At 39.9% G+C, this 24,583-nt stretch overlaps 2 protein-coding genes across 3 annotated transcripts; one reads left to right on the top strand and one right to left on the bottom strand.

Annotated features, from left to right (window-relative positions):
- Positions 1 to 464: 464 nt before the first annotated feature.
- On the bottom strand, positions 465 to 8,541 carry slc25a24l (solute carrier family 25 member 24, like). 2 transcript variants are annotated; one of them, XM_012871302.3, is made up of 10 exons: positions 8,138 to 8,541; positions 7,939 to 8,065; positions 7,516 to 7,603; positions 4,060 to 4,171; positions 3,820 to 3,978; positions 2,332 to 2,469; positions 2,150 to 2,260; positions 1,069 to 1,236; positions 859 to 997; positions 465 to 771 (listed from the first exon to the last, which is right to left on the bottom strand). In XM_012871302.3, exons 1-10 carry the CDS (start codon positions 8,258 to 8,260, stop codon positions 584 to 586), a joined length of 1,353 nt encoding a protein of 450 aa, XP_012726756.2. In that variant the 5' UTR covers positions 8,261 to 8,541; the 3' UTR covers positions 465 to 583. The 2 variants fall into 2 exon arrangements, with proteins under 2 accessions (XP_012726756.2, XP_035994417.1); XM_036138524.1 differs by having other exon boundaries at positions 465 to 997.
- Positions 8,542 to 11,785: 3,244 nt separating this feature from the next.
- On the top strand, positions 11,786 to 23,844 carry dnajb4 (DnaJ heat shock protein family (Hsp40) member B4). The gene is made up of 3 exons (XM_036138523.1): positions 11,786 to 12,236; positions 16,088 to 16,659; positions 22,802 to 23,844. Exons 1-3 carry the CDS (start codon positions 12,026 to 12,028, stop codon positions 23,030 to 23,032), a joined length of 1,014 nt encoding a protein of 337 aa, XP_035994416.1. The 5' UTR covers positions 11,786 to 12,025; the 3' UTR covers positions 23,033 to 23,844.
- Positions 23,845 to 24,583: the final 739 nt, after the last annotated feature.

Here is a 24,583-nt window from a genome sequence, read left to right as displayed (position 1 = left end):
TCCACTATGCACCGGGAGAAGTTTTTGAGGAGGTTCTCAGGTCATCTGGCCGTCCTTCCTGTCCTCAAAATGGCTCTAAGCAGAATTTGTCACTCAATTTTTAAAGTATATTCTTGTAGTCGTCGTCTTATGCCCTGACTTTCCTCTCCCAAATACCTCCCAATCCCAAGGGAGGGGTACAGAGGTATTCGGGGAAAAAATGCCAGAGCCATCTCAGCAGACTCCTCTCAATGTGGAGAAGCAGCAGCTCTACTCCGAGCCCCTCCCACATGGTCGAGCTCCATACAGGCAAAGTTGGTCTGACCCACTATAAGGCTGGATTTTATTAAACGGGCCCCAGCAGAACACATTTACATACGGAGCAGACTTTCAGAAACTCATCATCACAGTTAATTTTATTATACATGTCCTGTCAACCATGCTTCTGCCCTAAGCAGGTTTAATGCTTTCAAATCCTCCTGCTGTTTTTTTTTCTTAGTCAGAGGTATTAAAAGTTAAAATTAAATAACAGAAACCAGTCTCTCTTCTGTCTGTTATGGAAGCGCCATCAAAATACCAAAAAGTCACAGTCGTTGGGAGTTCCTCAGGATTCCACAGAAGAAAATATATTCTCAAACTTCCTGGTCAGGGTGTAGTTTATCAGCGCACACGGGACGGCCCTGACGAAGCTGGCTCCCATGCCGCTGTAATATCCTCTAAATCCACTCCTTTCGTATATCCCGGTGAGTCCCGACAACACGCCAGAGGCTGGACGCGACTCCGAGCTGAAGGCTGGAAAACAAACCAAAGCACACAGTGAGGGAAGCTGAACATTTCCTTCAGTAATTGAAGTTGTGTCAGAAAGCTGACAGCCGTTACCCTGAGCCTGCTGCTGGGTCCGGATCACTGCCAGGGGGTAGCTGCTTATTTGGCCGGAGGCAAAAGCCACAAAACTGAATAGAAACAGCTTGGAGTCGCTGTTGTAGGCGGGATCGCTTTTCGCCCAGCTCATGATAGACTGCAGGGAGAAGCAAATAAGTTTCCAACAGCGGGTTATAAGAGCACTCACAGGGTTCGGTTATGGCTCACCTGGTGAACTGCACACTCCACACCCGCATAGGGGATCATGCAGAGGATGCTGGGCCTGAAGCCTCTGTAGAAGGACGACACGGACTCGTGTTTGTAGATAGAGCGGGCGCACGTCACGACGCCGTGATACGTGCCGGCTTGCTGCAGGTTCAGCCTCACCTTCAGCACCTTTAGAGGCAAGGCAAGGCAAGGCAAGGCAAATTTATTTATATAGCACAATTCAGTACAGAGACAATGCAAAGTGCTTTACATGACTCAAATGTAGGAAAATAAAAAAGAATAAAAGCAAGTAGGAATAAAATGTACAAAACAAAATAAAACATTAAAAACAGTTGCACTTAAAAAAAAGTTGAACTAATGATGTTTCAGTAGAACAGTTTAACTAGGCAGTCAGTAGCGGTTCTAGACCAAATTTACCAGGGGGGCCAAGTTGGGGCCAGTGTTTTTTCACAGGGGCACAGAACAAAAAAGTGAAACAACAAAATGGCAATATTTAACTGTGTAATAATATTAAGTGAGCCACAGGAACTGCAGGTTTCAGACCCCTGATCTAGCAGTTGAAAACTTTGCCCCCAGCTCAATACGGCTGAAGCTAAACGTGAAACATCTTAATTTCTAAATCCTTCTTAGAGTAAAACTGTATAGGTAAAAAAATAAAATTGGTCAAAGTGACCAATCAGTTATGGTTTCTTTGCCATTGCAAATAATTATGAGAAGTTTATTTAATGTTATGTCTTTAGTACAGGGGCCATAACAGGGGCCAGTACCATTTCTACAGGGGCATGGGCCCCTGTTGGCCCCTGTCTAGAACCGCCCCTGTAGGCAGTCCTAAACAAATGTGTTTTTAATCTTGATTTAAAGGAACTCAGGCTTTCCGCACTTTTACAGTTTTCTGGAAATTTGTTCCAGATAAGCGGAGCATGGGAACTAAATGCTGCTTCTCTGTGTTTAGTTCGTGTTTAGAGCGAATAGAGAAGGTAGAGAGTACAAAACCGCGGTTTCTACATGCAGTCTCAACCACCGTTCCGCTGAACAAAACAGAGACGTTACAACATTCAGAGCTGCCTCTGATCTCAGATACCTCCAGTGGGTAGAAAACAGCATGGGCCACCGCTCCGGAGACGCAGCCCAGGCCGAAGCGCTGCTGCACCGTCAGGGCCTCCTGGCTTCGGTTTTGGGTGTAAACCTTCATCTGGGTGAAGCGGAGCAGCTCAGAAACAAGAAGCCGTTCATGAATTATTCAGACGCTCAGACAGGCCTCACCTGGGCATAGATGAGACACTGCAGCGTGGACTGTGGCGTCCCTTTCAGCACATTGACAGCATTGCCTTGCCACATCGATCGCAGACCACCTCCCTTCAGCTCCTGAAAGCCTTGGGAAAAGGCTCTGGATCCTTGGACCTGTGGAGCAGACAGGGGGGCTCTTTGTAAAGCACCAAAAGTAAATCGGACCCTAACCCTTTAAATTTACAATCGTCTAACAGATAACTCCACAATACCACACAATAGATGATTTTTAATAAATATTCTAAGTATATGTTAGACTTTTTAAATTTTTTTGTGTGTGTTATTGAGACGTTTATAGTATGGCCACTAACCTGACCCTAGCCAGATGGATTTCACTCCGCCTAGCTCCACTCACATCCATCTGGGACCTCTCCATAGGAATTGCCTTTATTGAAGGCTGGGTCTTATCAAAAATTCTTGCATATGATTGGATAAGCCACTTGTCTGTCATCTTTATCGACGTGCTATTTCAACCACTCACACCGAAGCTAACCCGTGACGCTGTGAGAGCGACGCAGGAAAAAACTAAACTTTTTTTTTTTTTTTATGTGTTTGCGGCTGTAGTGGCACGCATTTTATTGACAGTGAGCTGACAGGAAGAGGGAGGAAGACAGGCGGCAAAGCGCCGCGGGTCGGAGTCGATCCCGAGCCGACCGTGTCGAGGACTAAAGGCCTCACTGCAAAAATGGATCTAAAAATAAGTCAAATTTTCTTAAAGTTAGTGTATTTATCCTTGATTTGAGTAGGTAAAATGGATTATCTGCCAATGGAATGAGTATTTTGACCCCTAAAATAAGATAATTAGACATCCTGCACCTTGAAATAAGAAGATGGAGATGAATTGTTCCTATTTTAAGTGCAAAAATCTTATTCCATTGGCAAATAGTCGTATTTGCCTGCTCAAAACAAGGACAAATACACAAATTTTAACAATATTTTACTTATTTCTAGTTCTGTTTTAGCAGATCTCCTAACACGGTTTGCGCTAACCCCTCCGCCACGGGTGCGCCCCAGAAAACAAAACTTGTCAAAACCGGTCGGGAGAAGGGCGAAAACATCGTTTCCACCAACAATAGCCTTCAGAGGCGTTCTCTGATGTTCTTTTAATGAAACAATATTAGGTAGATTGGACAACACGGAAGAAATAGCAGCATCAATGTTAACGCTTGCTTCCTCGATGTGAGCCGCCATTGCTATCTGAATCAAAACAGTCTCACGTCACGGTCGCTTCTCCACTACGTCACATCTATGAAACTCCAGCCCTGCGTCCTGATTGGCTGGACAATAAAATTGGTTGGAGAAATCACTCTCTATGGGAGATGTCCCAGATGGATGTGAGTGAAGCTAGGCGGAGCGACATCCATCTGGCTAGGATCAGGTTATATGGCCACAGCATTGAGGGTAATTTTAGAATATTTTTAAAGATAAAAGAAAAAAAAAAAACAGTAAAAACGGATGCTTGACCTGAAGCTGGGTCTTCAGTCGGTCTATAGGCGCCGTCGCCGTGCGGGAAACCGCGTCCGCCAGACCCGCCGATAGGACAAACGTCCTCCAAGCCCCAACGCCAGACACGTTGTCCGGGAACTCGATAGGCATCGCGCGACTCTCCCCAACGTCGAAAACCTGAGGAAAGACCATCACAGAGATTTCCCCAATCGGCCTCTGAGGGCCGCTTAACACCTGGGAGATTTATTTATTTATTACCAGACTGTGTTTCCACGAGGAAACGAGCTCTCCGATGTTATCCACAGGGTTGAGAATGACATGGTGCAGGAATTCGTCCCAGTCCACCGTCATGGACCTGTCCCTGTCCATCCTGGTGACGACAGACAGAAAATAAATGCAGGAGAACAGAAAAACCAGCTGGTTATCATCATGTTGCCTGCTAGAACAATTAACTGGATTTATTCCAGGATAGAAATAATTCAACGTTAGATGGGAGTGGAATAAACTCTCTCTGGGCCACAGGCATTTTGTTTTTTCCCTTTTGCAAATTAAAAAAAAAAGCATTAAAAGGTTAAAAATAAATAAGTTTTAGTTAATTCAGTCTTTGAAGTGCAATTTGTCTGTTTAATATGGATGTAAAGGGCTAAACAAGTCCTAGAACAATACTCTATCATGACAAAGGAGTACTGTGAAAAGACACAAGGTCAAAAGGCCTGTACATATGAAACATGAGAAAACTGAAACATGAGCTTTATGTTGACTCGTCATGGACACAAATCTCATCAATTTTGTGCTTTTAATGGTTTATTTAAACACCTTTTCTTCCAGGAAGGAATGATTTTATTTATTTTTTTAACAAACTACACCGGCGTTTTTTAATAACAAGACACGTGGGCGCATGTTTGAATGTACTGAGGGGTTTTTCTCTAATCCACACGTGGTCAAAAAATATTAACGCCAGCTCAAATATACACTGTATTAAAAACATTTATATAAATCAGAGGCAACCCAGACTTTCGCGCAGTTCTTTCTGAAGACGTTTCTACATCTATCCAGGAGTCTTTGTAAGTTCTGGAGGCTCGCACTGAGCAACCCGCAGTTATTAATGCTGCTGTTTTTACACTGCAAAAACGGAGCTAAAAATAAGTAAAATGTTCTTAAAATGAGTGTATTTGTCCTAGATTTGAGCAGGTAAACAAGATGATCTGCCAATAGAATAAGATATTTGCACTTAAAATAGGAACAATTCATCTCCCTCATCTTATTTCAAGTGCAATATGTCTAATTACCTTATTTAAGGGATCAAAATACTCATTCCATTGGCAGATAATCTTATTTACCTGCTCAAATCTATGACAAAAACACTAATTTTAAGAACATTTTACTTATTTTTAGATCCATTTTTGCAGTGTAAGGACTTAGAGGTTCATCCTCCTAGGTGTATTCTCAGTCAGATGCAGAGAGTTGGAGAGTTGGTAGCTCAATCCTTGCCCTCTATTTAGTAATAGCTTTTCTCTTTTTACCAAGACGGCTTCTTTCACCCCTCTTTCTCTCTCTCTGTCCAAAATCTGGACATTATTGTCGTCAAAGGACTGCCGTTTGTTCTTGAGGTGCAGGTGGATTGCTGAATCTTGCCTGGAGCTGCTGGCCCTCCTGAGCTGCCCCATGCGTTTATGTAGTTGTCGTTTAGTTTCTCTGATCTCGGAGTCTGAGCAGTCATCACTGCATTGGATCGCATACACAGCGCCGCTCAGCTGCGGATTGGCTGTTCTGTCTTTGGGAAGAACCAGTTTTTGTCTGAGAGGGTTGTTAGGTTTGAAATTTGCTAGTATGTTGTGTTTGGAGGAAATTCGCCTGAAACTCCTGACACATGGAATTACAAGGTTTTTGCATCTCTCTGTTTTCTCCTCTGTGTTGTTTTTTTTTCTGCCACCTGCTTTTTGCAGCCATCAGCATGTTTTAACTGCTATTTTAATCAGAAACGAAGAGTTTATGTAAATCATTGTCCGGCACAGACAAGGATTCTAAGATGACTGTAAAGCCACAGCACCACTGACTTCAGACTTTTTTTCAACAGTTGATATTAGCCTGTTTTATTTATTTCTAAACAGGGTCCAACGTGTGTTTGGGATCCCAACCACATGCAGATCTTAAATAACTTCAAAGTAACTTGAGAAAGATTATTATGAACAATCCAGGAGCCAGAAGAGCTCAAACAAAAACCAGAAACACCATCGAGGCAAGATTCACATCACCCTTGACCGAGAGGGTAACAACAAAGAAAGAAACCTGCTCTACAGTCGAAGCCTCGGAGGTTGACCATGTGGAGAAGCTAAATTTACCCGACAGCAATAACAATACTAAATACAACCAAAAATAACCATTAATCATCATGGATGATATGTGTGAAAATGCACTATTCTTATTTATTAGTTGTTTTTTATTTATGTATGTCTTATATTGTGTGTAAATTGTGGGACAGTGATTTTTTTTTTTAAAAAACATATGCACTGATTGATGGCACTTTTTTAAATTTTGTTGTTCTTGTGACAATGACAATAAAGATTCATTCATTCAAATGTCTTCTGGTCAAAAAGTTTTACGCTTGAATTAGACAAAGAGAGAACAACTTGGTAACAATGAAAAGAAATATGTTTGGAGGAGTTTTGGTGAAGCTGTTGGACCTAATAACACTTTTCGAGCATTGACAGTGGCAATATGGAGATATTTCGCTGTTAAGTACTTAAGTACTTAAAAAACCAGGTCTATCTCAGATGATCAAACCTAAGACAAATGTTCAGAGTATAGAGCACGGTGGTGGCGGCATCATGCTGAAAGCTCTTTGGCTACCAAGTGTCCCGATACATTGCATAAAGGGAATTAAGCTTTTACAAAAAGGAGGGCTGTCCTGGTTTAATTTCGACACCACTGGGTCCTCTAATAAGACAATTATCCCAAACATTAAAAAAGGCTAGGACTAATGCCAGAAAAGCAAATAATTTAAATGGGTTCTTCCAATTCTGCTCACAGTAGCTTTGAAATATCTAATCAGAACATGCCTGTGGTTTACTGAGCGAGATTAATGAAAATGTCTCTATTTAAGTCTTTTTGAAGAAATTTTAAAGCACAGTCACGTTCATCAAATTAGAATATTATCGAAAACTTCACTTATTTAACTAAATTCACGACGTGAAGCACTTTACATAGACTAGTTAGATACAGACTGACGTTTTCAAGCTTTTATTTGTGTTAACTTTGATGATTTTCCACTTCGAGATAATAAAAACATGATATTTGACACAACAATATTACATCACACCAATTAAAAAAAAGCATTTTGTACAGAAATGTGGAGTTAATGGAAAGTATGTTTATCGCTTGCCCAAAGGTTGTTTATTTTTTATCAAAAAGGTAATTTAGGAACGCATTTTCTCATTTATTGAATATGATTGCATGTGAATTAAAAAAAAATCCACAATAAATGCGAGATGAGACGTTGAAGTCTTGCTTTTAAACTTCATTTGATGTGTTTGTGTTATAATCATTCCCCTGGAAGAAAAAAGTGGTTCTGATTGGACCGGGTGCTCAAACCTCTGTGTGAATCACCCAGTCTATAAACCTTTCATTCTTTTTTTTTTTTAATTTGAGCATAAGATTATTCATCGAAGCACAGTAATGAATCCATTGAGGCATAGTGGGCAGAAGGACTCTTACATTTGAATAATTTTTTTTGCATTCGGCTTTGATATGACCACTCCTAACTCCTTAAACAAACACACGATGTCCTCCTGGTCAATCACTCCTGATCAGAGAAGAGATACAGAGAATTACAAACACACACTCGTCCTGCACGTTGTCAGGTGAAGCCAGAAGTTTCTGTATAAGTGCAAGGGTCACCCGGAGCGCTGCAGCCTGTGTGCACCATAAACATATTATATGCTTCTGTGCAAACCTTTACCTGTGCGACCTTGAAAAGCACATATTACTGTAAATAAAGCATTTATCCACGCAGGAAGGCACCCTGTACACATTTGTAGGGATTCATGCAGATCACTTTGCTACAAAAAAAAGCTGATTAAATTGAAAGCGGCGTAAATTTTTGCATTTACTGGCGTGCTCAGATGTTGCTTCACTCACCACAGTTGTTCTTGTCAAGGTCACTAAAGTGAATTTTCCATTTCCTCTCTCTGTCCATCATGTAGCTGAGAAACTCTTTATAATCCAGCAGGCCATCTTTATCTTTATCATAAGCCTCGATGATATTCTACAAGGAAACAGCTCTTTGAATAAATAATTTAGCCACAGACAGACGCTAAACACTAAAAGGACCCATTACCTGGACCTTCCCGTCCCCCGAGATGATCCCATGCTTCCTCATCTCGTCCTGGAGCTCTGCCACCGACACGAACCCATCCTTGTTCTGGTCCAGTTTGACAAATAATCCTCGGAACTGATCCATGTTGCTTCATTAAGAAAAATGTAAAAACAAAATGTCCCTCCAAATTGTAAAATACAAAAGCAGAGCGAGCTTCATTCGCAGACTGTATCCATCATGATGATCAGAGATTATTGCTGACCTGCAGCTCTGCACCGACGCTGACTCATGAGCAGAGCTGGGAGACAATGCAGGGAAGGAAAAGGGCGTTTTGTGTCCAGCAGGGGGCGCTGTAGCTGCAGGAGAGGCCTTCCTCGCCTTCAAGTGGCCCTTCAGTCTACTGGATGTCACCGACTTGCTGTGAGTTTTACGTCTATTTCTAAATAATGTTGAAATTCAACACGATCTGTTTCAATTCACAAGTTTCCCCCAGTCTTTACAGAACCTGCAATCATCCAATAACGAAAGCCTAAATTATCGTTACATATTCACAACTTGAATTATGTTTATTATTGTTTTTCTTTTTCTTGATTGCGTCAAAATGTGAGCTCTTAAAATACCTTTTCATTAAGTGATTATTATGTTTCTAACGGGGAAATATAGCTTGGATTTGGTTGTCTGCTGTAATTGGTAATTTTTTTAAATATAAGTTACAGCACTGCCGCATGAAATGAACTCTGAAGATAAATTAAATTATTTATCTTAAATTATCACATTTCCCTCTAAGTGCAATATTTATGTGCAGGCAGTTGCCTGACAAAGTTATTTACACATTTGGGGCGGTTTTGCGTAGACCAATGCTTTGGTTTCTTGTTCTATCTTTTGCACATAAGACCACAATTTCAACAGATGCACCTTATTACACTACACCTGTATAATTTACTGTTTATTTGCAACTTTATACATCTCATGTACTGTTTTGTCATAGATTGTTTTCAGTGTGTATATGTTGTGTTTGTATTTCTTTGAATCCAATTCAGTGCCAATCAGTTTAGTTACACAGTGCCAGTCAGCAACACAGGTCATCTTAAATCAGTTTGTTAAAAAAAACAAACATCAACATTATTTCCAGAAACACATTATCGAGGGAACGCCGTACAACATCTTCAAAGTCAGTGATATGTTCCTATTTTATCCTTGTTACTAAACAATGCAGTCATGTTCAATTTATTATTGAATATTTTAAGGAATCCCAGCAGATTGCACCGAATCATTGACTTGCATCATTCGCTCCTCCTGGATGAGCGTTGGAGCGACGGTTGCTTGCATTGTGTCGTTGACTTTGCAGCAATCCCTCATACAAGTCATGCATATGGCGACAGTGGAGAGGAAAACTCCCCTTCAACAGCAGAACCAGGCTCAGTGTGATGTGATCTGCCACAACTGACAGGGGGATTGACTTTAGACTTAGAGACTTAGACTTAGACTTAGACTTAGACTTAGACAACTTTATTTGTCATCCTGCATGCACAGAGTGCGTACAGAATTAAATTTTGTTTGCATACAGCTTGGAAAATCACAGTAAAATGCAGTCAATTTCAGTAAATTACAGTGTCCATTTTGTGTCTTCAGCAGTTCAGAGTCCAAATTTCTGCAGGTTAACGGTCTGCCTGATTGCCCTGATCAATCAGGCAGGGACGGACGGACGGACGGACCATGCAATCAGGGCAGGTAGGGCATTAATTTCTTCCTGCAGCGTCTCTGCTGATTGGATGAAGTTGCTGAGGTGACTCTGGTGCTTTAACATGCTGCAGAGTGCGTGCAGTGTTGTCCACGATGCTGAGCAGCTTCTGCCATATTCTTCTTTTAACAATGTTCCTCACACTCTTACTCTTTTATCAGTTTGCTCATTTGCTTTGAGTCACTGACTCTGATGCTTCTGCCACGGCAGATGGCTGCAAACAAGTTATACAACGTCTCGCTCGTAGAGTTTAAACGGCCTCTGTGTAGATCTTTAACTTCAGGAGAAACCCAGGAATAGTTGGAGGACCACCTCCATCTTGTTTTTAACTCCTCTTGAAGTTCATAATTTTCAGATTTGACAGGTAGAAATTTAAAATGAGCCGATGATCAATCAGATCTCTGTTTTGAGCTTCCAGAACACAACTGGGACACTAAACAAAACAAAATTATTCCTGCCAATAAGATGGACTTACATGAACCTTTCTCTCTCTCTCTCTCTCTCTCTCTCTCTCTCACTCTCTCTCTCTCATATATATATATATATATATATATATATATATATATATATATATATATATATATATATATATATATATATATATATATATATATATGGTTCGTTTAAGAATAATTGCACCATATGATTTACACCATATGGTTTTGTTGTGTCAACCTTGTTGAGAGAGTCTGAACAAATTGAAGATTTTTTTTATCCAAGCAGGCTACTGTGTTCACATGCTGTTTTCTGACAGCCAGTGAGATTGGGAAAGGGGCGGAGCGAGCGGTGTGAGTTTTCCAGGATGACGTCATGCAGGTAAAACGTGACGCGCGGGGGCTTTTTTCGTTCACCTCTCACCTCCGGCGGCATGTGTAAAGCAGCCCCATTTAGAAAATGACGAGGCTCAGCATTTGTTTTCTAGAAACAGCCGCTGACTCCCATGGACAGACAGGTCCAGCTGGACTCAACCACACCGGAAACAGTCTTTCAAAATAAAAGCTGCCTTGTTTGAAAAATTATGTGTGAAATCTAAATAATAAGGGCAGATTAAGTTTTTCTCACATTAAAACGAGTTAAATAATCAGCATTTGTCAAATGTTTAGACATATTAACATAGTTAAATTAGTACATTGTTTGCGATACATACATTTATTTTATTGATTAATCAGTAAAAAATGAAAAATGTAGTTCAAAGCATAGATTAATTTAACAAATCTATTTTGTTCTAAACAAACAAAATTAATAAGACAAATAGAAATAGAAGATCCGAAAACAAAACAGAGAGCATTTACCTCCTGCAATTATTTTCATTTTTTGATAAAGCAAGCGACCTAAAAAAAACAACAACCTAAATGTCCAAAAGAAAAACAACAGATTCTGTTAACAAAAGACTTGGAAAAACTACAAAAGAAAGCTATAAAGCAAAAATATGATTTAATGTTTAGAAGCAGATAAAGTAGAAAGAAATCAATTCATAGCTAGAACAATAAATAGTTTAACATAGCAAACCTATTATATAATGTGACCAAAATAGAGGAGAAAAGTAGCAAAGAAAAAGTTAATTAATATTATTATACCACGTGATACAGGTTTAGGCCTAATACATAATATTTTATTTTATTTTTGTATCAACATTAATACTGCTACTACTACTATAATAATATAGTATTATATACTATAATAATAATAATAATAATAATAATAATAATAATAATAATAATAATAATAATAATAATAATAATAATAATAATAATAATAACAACAGGCTACCACACGCCAATACAATTTTCCACAAAAGCCTTATATTTAAAAGTTTCTATTATTTGTTTATACTAATCAATATAAGTTAGAAATACGTGGATGAAAACGTCTTGACGTCCAACCGGAAGCAGAATAGTGAAGTGCCTGCAGCTTGATTGCATGGCTGTCTCTGCAGGGGAGGGAGCTGTGGTCTATTTAAAGAGGGTCATCCAGCCTCAGATGAAACAGCAGAAGATCCTCAGCGCTGCATGAAGCCCAAAGCCCCTCATCCACTTCTGTATTTCTTCTCTCCGCTGCTCACCGCCATCCGTCTGACAGAGCCGGGGCCGGCGCTCCTCCCGAGCGGCTATTTCTGTTTTTTTTGTTTTGTTTTTTTAACCAATAATCATTATTTCCTACACTAAAAAATGGGTAGAGACTACTACAAGACACTGGGGATCTCCAAAGGAGCCACAGAGGAGGACCTGAAGAAAGCCTACAGAAAGCAGGCGCTGAAATGGCATCCTGACAAAAACAAGTCCGCAGCCGCCGAGGAGAAATTCAAGGAAATCGCCGAGGCGTATGAAGTCCTGAGCGACCCGAAGAAAAGGGAAATTTATGATCAGTATGGAGAAGAAGGTAATGTATGATTTTTTTTTTTAGGCTTTTTGTTGCCTACTTGTCAAACCACAGAGCTGAATTTCTGGCTGTAAACGACAGCTGGCTTTGGTTCAAGTCTCAGCAAGCAGCAAGGCCTGGAAGCTGCCGGTCATGATCATCATGATCATAATTTTAGATGCAATTAATTATAGCGATGGTCACATTGCACCAGGTTATCAGATGCATGAAACCCCTTCAAAATGTCTGCCCTCCATTCTCACATTAAGAGGGATTATGGCACAGAAGAACATCAGTTTAGTCAAAAAAAAGTGAAAGCTAAAGAATTCTGTAATAACTGAGCAATGTGTGCAAAAATAACAATAAATAAAAAAACTGACATAACATAAATGTCAATCCAGGTGGCTGTGGGTGAAAAATTGAAACCATCTGGTTCTGTTTGGCCATCACTGGGTCCTGAAGATTGCAGGAAAAGGTGTGAAGTAAATGGCTGCAAATACAGAGCATAATATTTTTGTCAGTAATAATTTTGTCTCTTTAAGCCAAGCAAAACAAAAGAAATGACTGTGGCTACTTTACTGATGACATGGATGCTTATCTGTGATATCTTTGTTGCAATAAATCATTTCCAACCTATTTGTACAACCCAGGTGTCTAACCCTGGTCCAAATGGGTTGAGTGTTTAAATCTCCTATCTATCTATCTATCTATCTATCTATCTATCTATCTATCTATCTATATATATATATATATATATATATATATATATATATATATATATATATATATATATATATATATATATATATATATATATATATATATAGAAAGGGCTGGGTATGATGTAGGATTCTCGATATAGCTCAGCTTGATTTGATTTGACTCCAATATTAATATTTATTACTTTCAAATTAATGCTCAAAGTCATTCAATCTACAAAAACAGTCAAATCTTATTGTGTTCAATTTATCGAACACTGATATATTAACAGGAAAATAAAGTGCATTTGGTTCAATGCATTTAACGTATCACAGAAACCAAAAATGTGCCCAAACGTCTGATTTTAAGGACGGAGGCGCTTCTAAAATCCTGTCGGCCATACCTGCATATTGCTCTCACTTGCACTTCCTAGCTGTGAACAGTAATGGCGCGCTGTAATAACGCCCCCTAGAGAAAAATCGGAAAATCATCTGTAACGGTCGCTATTGTAGGACTTTCCCCTCGGAAAGCATCAGAATTTTCATTTAAGGCTGATGATCCGATCCAATATGGCAGCTTCTCGCATCAACAACAGTAAGTGGTGATAAAACACGTTTATTTTACAAGACACAGTTGTGTGTCTAAAATCCATGTTACAATTCCAAGGGCCCCCCCGCCCCCATTCCCCCACTGACCAGGGCCCCAAAAATGAAAATTTATGAGCTTTTGGAATGATTTAGATTTTTTAACCATAGGTGCCCAAACCTCCTAGTGGCACCCCAGTTTGCATGTGTGAAGTACGACTTTATCGGACATTTATAAGAGGCACTATGAAAAAACACAACAGCTTTCCTGGTTGTTGCCAAATTGGAATCCTGACATGTGTTTTTTTTTTGCTTTTATTTTGGAATCCCGACTTCACACGACTGTATTAACTGAAACGCTTTATTATTCTGATTTACCCCATTCCCAGCTCCTATTTTCGTTTTCCAAGGCAAATGGAATGCAACCATAATCTTGGGAATAAAAGCAAATGTTTAAACGGAGAGCAGTAGGAGAAAATGACAGAGCAAGGAAAATCGGTCAGACCAGCTAAGAAAGCTCATAGCAGCATAATTAGAAATACTGTAGCTCAGAGTGACAGCAAACAGGCAACCAGACTTTCGCTCAGTTTTTCTGAAAATGTTTTGACACGTATCCAGGAGTCTTTGTCAATTCTGGTGGCGTGTACTAGAAAAGTTTTTCAAACTCAGAAAAACTGAGCAAAAGTCTGGCTTCCTCCTATTTAAGTCTGCTTGTTGTTGCTATACTTTGACTTAGACAAACTTTATTGTCATTTTGTGTGCACGGAGTGTATACAAAACGACATTTCGTTGCATACAGCTTACGACAGTGTAATGAGATCGCAGTTGGAATAAGATAACATTACGTTATAAAGCGCAGCAGTGATAAGAACAATGCAGGAGAAAAACATTAAAAAAAAAAAAGTGTGCAGAAGAATGTTCGTCCATGTTTATGGATAACTGAGTTTGCACAGGCATGTAGCTCAGGATGACGCCAGTCATTCTAACTACGGGGTCCTGTTCAAAGTAACCCAAGTTTGCAAAAGAAACTAACATAAACAGAGGCTTTTTGTTCCGGTTTGCTGCTCCTATCGTCACGTAAACCGAGCTTTTGATAAAAAAAAGAGAAGAGATACTTGAAAGCTGTTTTCTAAAGAGGAGATTTTAAAAACTCTGCAGTGTTCAAGCGCCATTTAGTCAAACCATGTGCGAAAAATCGAAGTTCCCCTATTCTTTGACATTGAGCAGCAGTCAGCATCAATACCCTGGGGTACTCAAAAGACGAAAATTAACAATGTAAATATCAAAAGTACAAAGTATATTCATGAAGTAGAGTCTTCCTTCAGATGCTATGAGATCGAACATTTTCAGATACAGGTGCTGCACCCGTCAACTCTCTAGCTGCCTTTTGCAGTTGGACCTCAAAAAATGACAGTATATTTTTTTATTTACAAATGGAAACTACCTGCTGCTCAATAAACTAAATCCACAATATCTGAACAAAATCTGCAATCCTTGCCTGCACCAGTGCACCAAATTTGTGCCATTTTTCAGCTGTGGACCAGGGGCCGCAAATGGCCTCCTGATTGGATGCCTCAACAAATTGAGGCATCCAATCAGGAGGCTTCCAGCACACCTTCCTTACTGGGTACATCCCACTAAGAGGAGACCCAAAGGCAAGCCTAGGAGCCCCTGGAATTAGTGTATATGTGTATGTGTATATATATATATATATATATATATATATATATATATATATATATATATATATATATATATATATATATATATATATATATATATATATATATATATATATATATATATATATATATATATATATATATATATATATATAATGAATAAAAGTTTTATTAATAATGGTTAGCTAGCAGGTGCTCTTTCAGGTAGCTAGCTAGATCCAGTAGGTTACACTATTGTTTTTAAACTTGCGCCATCTACTGCTGGGACTCGGGAGTGGGCATTAGAGAAAACGTAATAATACTCTTTAAAAACAAACAAAAAACGTAACATTTACAAATGTGAAGGACACAAGACATGTATTAATATAAATTTTGAAAAATCCATAATATTACATATTCAGATCAGATGGGGCAGGAATGTATCCCCCAGGGATAAAACATGAATGACCAGAGGGGGGGGGGGCATCACAAACAGAGGGGGGATAAATCCCCCCATTCCCCCCAGCAAATCGCACCCAGTATATATATATATATATATATATATATATATATATATATATATATATATATATATATATATATATATATATATATATATATATATATATATATATCCCTTCGGGGTTGGGAATCTGTTGCTGCGGACAGAGATTTTTTTTAATATGTTGCTATTAACTAAAGATTGTTGCTGCAACAGACATTAGAAGTAAAATTGGAAAGAACATGCCATTAGAAAGCTGGAATCTGTTATTATGTGAGGTTGTAACTTAGGCTTATAATTAGTTAATAGATCTCTGCTACTGTGTAATCAAGGGTTGCTTGTTTAATTCCATGAACTGCATGATTAATAAAAACGGCGATCCCTGTCACTGTGAGGTTTTAAAGATTCCCTCCTCCTGTCCATCAGGCCTAAAGGGAGGAAACGGACCCGCCCCCGACGGACAAGGTACCAACTTCACCTACACCTTCCACGGGGACCCTCACGCCACCTTTGCCACCTTCTTCGGCGGCTCCAACCCCTTCGAGATGTTCTTCGGCCGCAAGGCGAACGGCAGAGACGACGAGGACATGGAGGTGGACGGAAACGACCCTTTCGGCTCCTTCACCAGCTTCAACATGAACGGCTTTCCGCGGGACGGGCACGGCGGGCAGCAGCGGCGGAAACAGGACCCGCCCATCATCCACGAACTGAGGGTGACCCTGGAGGAGGTCTTCCAGGGCTGCACCAAGAAGATGAAAATCTCCCGCAAGAGGCTGAATCCAGACGGCAGGACCATGCGGACGGAGGATAAGATTCTCACTATCGAGATCAAGCGGGGCTGGAAGGAGGGAACCAAGATCACGTTCCCAAGGGAGGGAGACGAGTCGCCCAACACCATACCGGCGGACATCGTTTTCGTCATCAAGGACAAACCCCATCCTCACTTCAGGAGGGAAGGCTCCAACATTGTGTATCCAGTTCGCGTGAGCCTAAGACAGGTGAGATGACTTCTATTTTCAGCACTTTTGACTTGAATGCAGTCGTATTAATAGCAGCCGGAGATGAGTTAGTCACAGTTTCAGAGCGTTCGGCTGTGAGGCTGCGACTTAAGCTCTTCAAGCCGGGTCATGATCGATCAACCGTAGGTGGTCTGCCCTGGAGAGCTTCACAGGACGGATGAATGAGCGATGCGCGGAGCTTACACTCTCACGCTTTGGCTCTGCAATTATGCAACCTAGATCGTCAGCGTTAATAAACGGGAGCTGTTTCTGCAGAGGGGGGGGGGGACTGCTGCCCACATGCACACGATGTAAGAAGTGCTTCTACGGTTCCTCCCACTCTGCTCAGATCTTGGTATTAGATCTCACCTCTTCATCTTTTCTTTTTTTTTTTTTTTTTTTTTTAAAGTGATCCCAACATGCAAACAGTGGCAAATATGATGCGCTTGATACAGTTCATGCAGGGGAATCGCAATGAAAATTCGACTCACTTTTTCAGCTACAGGAGAATGACTTATGAGAGTTTTTTAAGCTCGTATGATTTTGATAGCTGTGATTTAGGGGAAGAACAAAAAAAACACACAACTGGTTAGGGCTGGGCGATAAATCGATTTAATCGATTAATTCGAATTTACAATTCTTTAAGATTTCATTTTTGGAAAATCTGGATTTTATTTTGCCAATACACTCATTGGGTTTCCATAAAGAGAACAGCATGTGATGCTGAATATATGTTTAGGCAAATGTATTGTCAAAATATTGTTAAGTAGAAACTTTTTTTTTTACCATAATACGAGGTACTTCATTTACTTATTTACTTTTTTTTTTAAACTTAGTTTGAAGTTCACAAGTGCAGTGAAGCCTGTTCTTAGCTCAATGTGTAATACCACTAGCAGCAAATGTTTTGTTATATTTTTATTGTTCATAATATCACGGCTGCCATCTTGTTTTACAAGCATGTTTTACAGCTTGTTTTTAGTTGCACTTTGAATTCAGGTCAACTCCCTGACGAAATGCTTGACATAAAAGCAAGGTTTTAAAATAATTTCTTTAATTTCTTTTTATGAAACAAAAAGGAGGAAAAAAAATCGATTAATTGGATTTGGTATGATAAAATCTGAGATTTATTTTTTAATCCATATCGCCCAGCCCTACAACTGGTATAACTTTTATCGTTAATGCTGAGCTAAATCTTCAGACCCTGTCAGAGAAGCAGTTGAGGGGAAAAGACAAGAAGATAATCAAGCAGCTGGGGAAAACTAATTTAGTTTCGTCACTTTTGTGGAAAAAGGAGCAATAGTCTTGAGCATAAAAGTATAACTTTGTGCTAAAACAAAGCCGAGACAGAAAGGCATGGGCGACAGACCTAGGAAATAAACCAGTGCCGTCAATCGATCTGGCAAGACTTATGATTTTCATACTAAAACTCCATAGTTTTACCGTCACAAGTTGAAAACATTTAAGACTGTCCCCAATCTACACACTAATTGACTTTCCAGCGACTTCACCCAAAGGTTAAACGGTGCATCTATCAGAGGAATGCAATAAAACCCAACAGCTCCATCTCACTCTCTAGGCCCCTTTTTAATATTTAATATTTTAACATGTTAGAGTTCATCACTCTACTATTAGAAAAAACACTGAAAATGTAGGATTTCTTGGATAACCACGCAAAAGCCTTTTGTCTATAACAAAAGGAAAATGGCAGAGGGATTTAGGGTTGCACATCTGAGCTTCGTTTTTAAAAGGTTTATTGCAGAATAACGGCAGATGAGGCAGGCAGGGACGAAGAAGCAGGTAGTGACGGACTTGGACTGAATGATGAAGCCAGGAGCTGATCAGGTGTAGAAGGTGCAGGCCGACGACCCACCAGAACAAGGCAGAGCAAGCAGCTGGATCTCAGAGAACAGGGCAGAACTGAGCAGCACGCAGGCCTGGGAACGTACGTCAGTGAGGGCTGAACACTGGCAGAGATTCAGAGTCCAACGGGCTGAGCGCACAGAAACCGGGAACGCCACGGCGGCAGTGAACGTGTGGCAAGGCAAGACGATCTGGCAGGGATGAGTTCTTCTTCTTCTTCTTCTTTGTGATTTTTACTGGCGGCAGACATCTAACGTTAATATGTATTATCGCCATCTACTATGCTGGAGTGTGGACCAGAGTATCTCCCTTTAATCTAAATTCTTATACATAATTCTGTTTCCTTCAAAAATGTAATAGCTGCTTTATTTATTTTTTGAGGAGAGTTGGCAGTAATTACTGGCTGCAGGTGGAGCTGATCTGAGCGAATTGACTGGTGACTGGACTGAGCTGATTGGGTGGTGACAGGTTGGAAACTAATTAGGCCAGAAAGGTCCAAAACAAAGCAAAGAAAAACCCAAATCATGACAATAAAAGAGGATTCAATGTTCTTGGGACGGAACCCACCAAAGTAGAAATGCTCAACTAAAAAAAAAAAAAAAAAATACAGTCAGGCATGGCGGTGGAAAGGTGATGATTTGGGCTGTTTTTGCAGCCAGGGGACAGTTAACTCTTCTTTAAGTGTCTAATGTAACGCTGTCTAACTGCTGGAGCTTGACCCAAACTGGATAGAGTAACAGGATGATGGTCCAAAATGCAGCAACACCTCCACAGGAGAAAGGCGGAAAAAGAAAAGAATCGGGGTGTGACAACAGTCCAGTCAGATTTCAGGCATCGATCTGATTGAAATGCTGTGGAGAAAAGGAGCTGATAAGAAACAAACTTATGAAAACCTCAATGAACGCCAGCGATGTCATAAGGAAGAATGAGCCAAAATGTTTCCAGTTTCCAAGTCAAACAACAAGATATTGCTGCTAAATGGGATTTTTGCAAGCTATTGAATACGGTGATATATGTAGTTGTTATCACCGTGATTGTATTAAAAAGTAATTAAAAATGTTTTCCCCATAATGACACCTCATCATCCAGAAAGAGTAATTTAGAGCCTAGTATACTTTGACTCTTTTACATTTGAAAGCTTAAAGTAAATCCCGTCGTCTGGGTTTAAAGCAGCAGGAAGGTTGAATGCTGCTATGATATCTTTGTTGGTTTTTAATACAAGCCGGGAAGCTCTAATGAGAGAATATCAAATATCCATCATTATACATTTAAATAAACTCAGTAAGTGGAGGTTGATAAATTACATCAGGCAACTGGTAATTACCCAACAACAAAGGATTCATTATTTCTGCCATGCTGGATGAAATCTCAGACCGGTACAGTCTTAGAGTTTTGTTACCAGCGAGATGCAAATGGCTTTTGTTTTAGATCTATAGACACCAATTGTTTAATTTTAATTTGTTTCTTAATCTACAAATAAAAATACTAGACAGGCTGATATGTTTACCGCAGATGTATTTACTTTAAAACCATTTTTAACCGGTGCATTTAATCACTCTTACGATTTTGCCTTTTCAATTGTCTCCAGCAGCTTTGTTTACAAAATATTTCAAATGTGTTAAAAAAAAAGTCAAAAAGCAACCAGATGGCAGCCAAGACTGCTAAAGGTGATTTGAATCTTTGAAATATAAGTCCCTTTATTATTGAAAGTAATATGTTGATTTATTCAAGTAAGGGGAGGAAGTCAGGAGAAATGATTGAGAAAAGCAGACATTGGAGACCTAATAAACTGGCACCCAATTGATGCTATGATCCTGAGTTAGTCATTTTGATTCACAGTTTTGTGCTATTATTGTCTCTCCATTCAACGTTTAATTATATTTACAGTTTTCTGGTGTTCGGTTAGTTTTCCTGATGCCAGTATTTTCCCAGTTTATTTGTTTAATGTTATTTTCCCAGGCCTTCTCCCTCAGTTGTCTTAGATTACTCCCCTACACGGACACATTTTAATCCATCAAATGGACTCACCTGGTTCCATGACACTGATCACCATCCCGAGTGGTTACAAGCCTGCCAGTTTCTGTCAGATCCTCTTATCGTTTGGCTACTAAGTTCCTCTTGTAACACTGTTTTTCTACACGCGTTCCTCGACAGCGTGCTCACTGTTCCTCTCATGTTTCTAGTTGGGCTCTTGTAAATTTGTTGAAAAACTCACTTCAGAATGATTCTTGCCATCATCTTGTCTGTGTTTAAGTCCAACTCCACTTCAATACCTGACAATAGATGGGTTTAAAAGCTCTCTGTGGTGAGCCCGGTCTTTCTGTAACTAACCACAATAATAAATAGTCTAATTAAAAAAAAGGCAAATTCTGGCAGCATTCAGACAGATGTGGACATTTCTGTCCTGGTTCTGACCAGCTTCACTACTCACATTTCCCGCAACAGCTTTGCCATGCAGTGAGTATGCAATTCTCACTTTTCTCCACATAATCATTCCCTTTCTTAGTCATGAGATGCCGTCTGTCCTATTCTATAAATAATTTTTTTTTTTCTCCAAAACATGTCGTTTCACCCTAAAAATTCATTTGAGGGCCGTGGTGGCGGTGCAGTGGTAGAGCGCGTGACCCATGATTGGAGGCCTTAGTCCTCAACACACCTGTCCCGGGTTTGAATCCTGACACCTTTGCTGCCCATCTTCTCTCTCCACCCAATTCCTGTCTGGTGACTGTGAAATAAAGGCAACTGGAGTGCGTGTGTCTGTGTGTTTTGAAAGAAAAGTAATTTCAAACCAAAATGCGGTGGATGGAAGTCAAGTTAAAATTTTCAGACGGTTGCTGCAGTCAAATGTTCTCGCCTTCTTTTAGCTCTGACACTGAAAAAGAACTGGTCATACAGATAATTTTCATGGATAAGCATGAAGTAGCAGATTTGAAGATATAGTTTTTATTGTTTTAATGCAATTTATGGATAAAAGCTGGTCTATACTGACAAGTGACAGTTTAAAATAAAATAAATTATCTGACAAGCATACAAACAACACCTACAGCTGCCTCAGACTGCTAACTCTGCTCAGGGAATCTGTCGCCACCATGGCCTGAACCTCATACCTCAGCCTTAGGTTGCTTTTTCTCTTAAAACTAGATTCTCCTAATCTCAGGACGAAAAGCATTTCCAACAGAGACCCACATTTTTTGTTGGGGAGAAACTTAATCCAATCAATTTGTTTACTTTCACAGAGGTCACCTGTGTTTTCTGCGTGGATGATATTTGAAGAAAAAGTCCTCATCCATCCTTTTTTAAATGTTGCCAATAATCCGCCACCCAACTACTCAACATATTCCTGTTACAGAGGACTTTTATTGGTAAAGGAAACGGTCTGTTTTCTGTCTAAAGCTGGAGAGAGTGCCAAGCTTTAAGCATGAACCGTTATTAATGCTAAATCATCATCCATATAATCGTATGTATCATGCATCGTGTCAAAAGTTTTAATAGATTACTAAAATGCTTTAAAAAATTAAAGGAGGTTGTAATTTATTTTTTTTGTTTCATACATTTCAACTGTTTTCTGCCTGTAAAATATCTTTTTTTTTTTATTAATTTTATTTGACAGGGACAGTGTACATTAATTAGCATTCCTGCAAATGCACCAGAATTAGCCAAAAGGCTATTTTTTTCATCTGTTGTGCCTGGACAGATCTTAAAATTGTCTACCTAAAAACACAACAGTAAGAATTTTACAGTAAACAATACAAATGTAAAAAGAACAGCTACCTTTACCCTTTTCATGAGTTCTCTTTTTAGTCCTTCAGCCATTAGTGTGCTCTGTACCGTTGTTATACAGCTTGACAAATGTCCATTAGCTTTGCCAGGATCCATTATGTTACCTCCCTGCGGAGCAGTGAATCAGTCTCGGTGATTGTTCTGCATGTTTTAGATGTTTCTCTAGTAGTTCAGCACATCTGAATCAAATGGATCAGTCATTAGGAGGCCCCCGGCACAATGGCCTGACATGATGAGGAGCCTTTAGCCAGCTGGATCAGCTGTGTTGGAGCAGAGACACATCTAAAACGTGCAAGATATCGACCCTCGATGACTGCAGTTGGACGTCCCTGTTGCTGAGCTCTGGCATCAGCTCATGGTTGAAATGTTCTTCAAGGTGGAGTCATGGATCGATTATGTAATCTTATGGTGTCTTTTTTTCGAGCTTATTCCTGTCAGCTCTAGATCGTGCGGGGGCTGGGTAGTCTGCTCCTGATCCTCACTAATATCCCTGTCTTTGCAGTCTTTGTGCGGATGCTCGGTCACCGTGTCCTCCATAGACGGGAAGACGTCTCACATGAAGATCACGGACGTCATCAAGCCTGGCATGAGGAAGATCGTGGCCGGACAGGGCCTCCCGTTGCCCAAAAATCCCGAGCAGAGAGGCGACCTGGTGGTGGAGTTCGACGTGAACTTTCCGGAAACGTTGCCCGGGAACGCCAAGGACGTGCTGAAACGGCACTTGCCAACATAGGACAAGGGGAGACGAGGACTGAACAAGGACAGCCTGACGGCGGTTCCCTTTTGATCAACAGCCACTTTTCCCACAAGGACAGTCCTGACAGTGCACAGATGGACCCCCAGCCGATGAATGTTACGGCCTCTAATTTAGAGCTATTTGTTGTTGTTGTTTTTTTTTTTGTTTTTTTTATAGATATCGTGCATGCTGCCAAGCTGATACAAGTGCAAGTGAGAGACTGCTTGAGCTCTGACTGTTATGTGAAACTACACGCTTTATGTAAGCTGGTTGGAAATAGCTGCCAAAAAGAAATCCCAGCGAGGCCTGGGGAAAACTTTTGTACTGAACCGAACATTTAGATTTTTCTCCTGGAACTGATTAGGGACTTTCTAAAAAATGTTAAATCTCTTTTTATTGTAAGTTGGGTCAAGTGTTAGACCAGAGGTTCTCCTGCTATTTGTGGTGCTAGTTACTTAGTTCAGTTTTGGATATTTGTTTGACACATTTTTGGACCTTTACATTCAAGACTTGAATATAAAAGAAAAACAAAAACGTTTTCGCCTAAACAATCCAGAGAATGCTTCTCTATGAAATAAGCTGTCTACTGATTATGATCGCTTCTGAACTCTGTTTAGGAATATTTATAGTCTGCGTAGCACTATTGCAAAAAAAATGTACATGAAATCTAGTTATATATGACAAAAATGGAACATAAATGTTATCAAAGCTATATTTTGATAGTCAAATGTGAATTTTCTGATGTTGTAAGACCCAAAGTTAACTTTTTCAATGTGAAAAGGTCAACATTAAAGATGTCTTGGCTGAAATGTGCAGTTATAAAGTTACTATGTTGATTAGGATGGGTGTAAATATAGCTGTCCTGCCCTCAGCTGCTCATGTTCAGCTGCCAAACACCGGAGGCGTTTATGTTTTCCCACCAGGGGACGCCACCTCACTCACAACCAGGCAAAGAAAAATCTATCCATCTAGGTATGGCAAATATTTGCATCCAGTCATGCGTCTTGTCTTTTAAATTCTTTGCGCGTGGATCAGCATGTGTTGGCGATTTGTGCAATTCCTGAGTCACCAGCATCCAAGGGAGGGTAGAGTGTAAACACACCTGCTCAACGTGGGAGTTTTCCAGCCGGTAGTCCTCTCTTAATAAAACCACCATGTCTGACGGGGCAGAATTCACTGAAAATCACAAAGTGGTGCATTTATGATCACGGCTTTTCAGTCAGCTGATTGGTGGAACAATCGCAAAACTCAGGATTGCATCGACACATGAGGTGGTCTGAGCACTGACTTTTTAAATCACACGTCCCCATTTTATTTTATCTATCTATCTATCTATCTATCTATCTATCTATCTATCTATCTATCTATCTATCTATCTATCTATCTATCTATCTATCTATCTATCTATCTATCTATCTATCTGTCTGTCTGTATCTATAGGATAGGATAGGATAGGCTTTATTGATCTCACATTGGAGAAATTCACATGTCCCATCGGGTCAGTAATCAGAAGAAGGTGCCAAGTGGGACAAGGTGCATCAGGTATAT

The sequence above is a fragment of the Fundulus heteroclitus genome, chromosome 6, assembly GCF_011125445.2.
Source record: "Fundulus heteroclitus isolate FHET01 chromosome 6, MU-UCD_Fhet_4.1, whole genome shotgun sequence".
NCBI lineage: Eukaryota > Metazoa > Chordata > Actinopteri > Cyprinodontiformes > Fundulidae > Fundulus > Fundulus heteroclitus.
The sequence above is the reverse complement of the archived record's forward strand: the minus strand, read 5'-3'. Positions and strand labels throughout refer to the sequence as shown.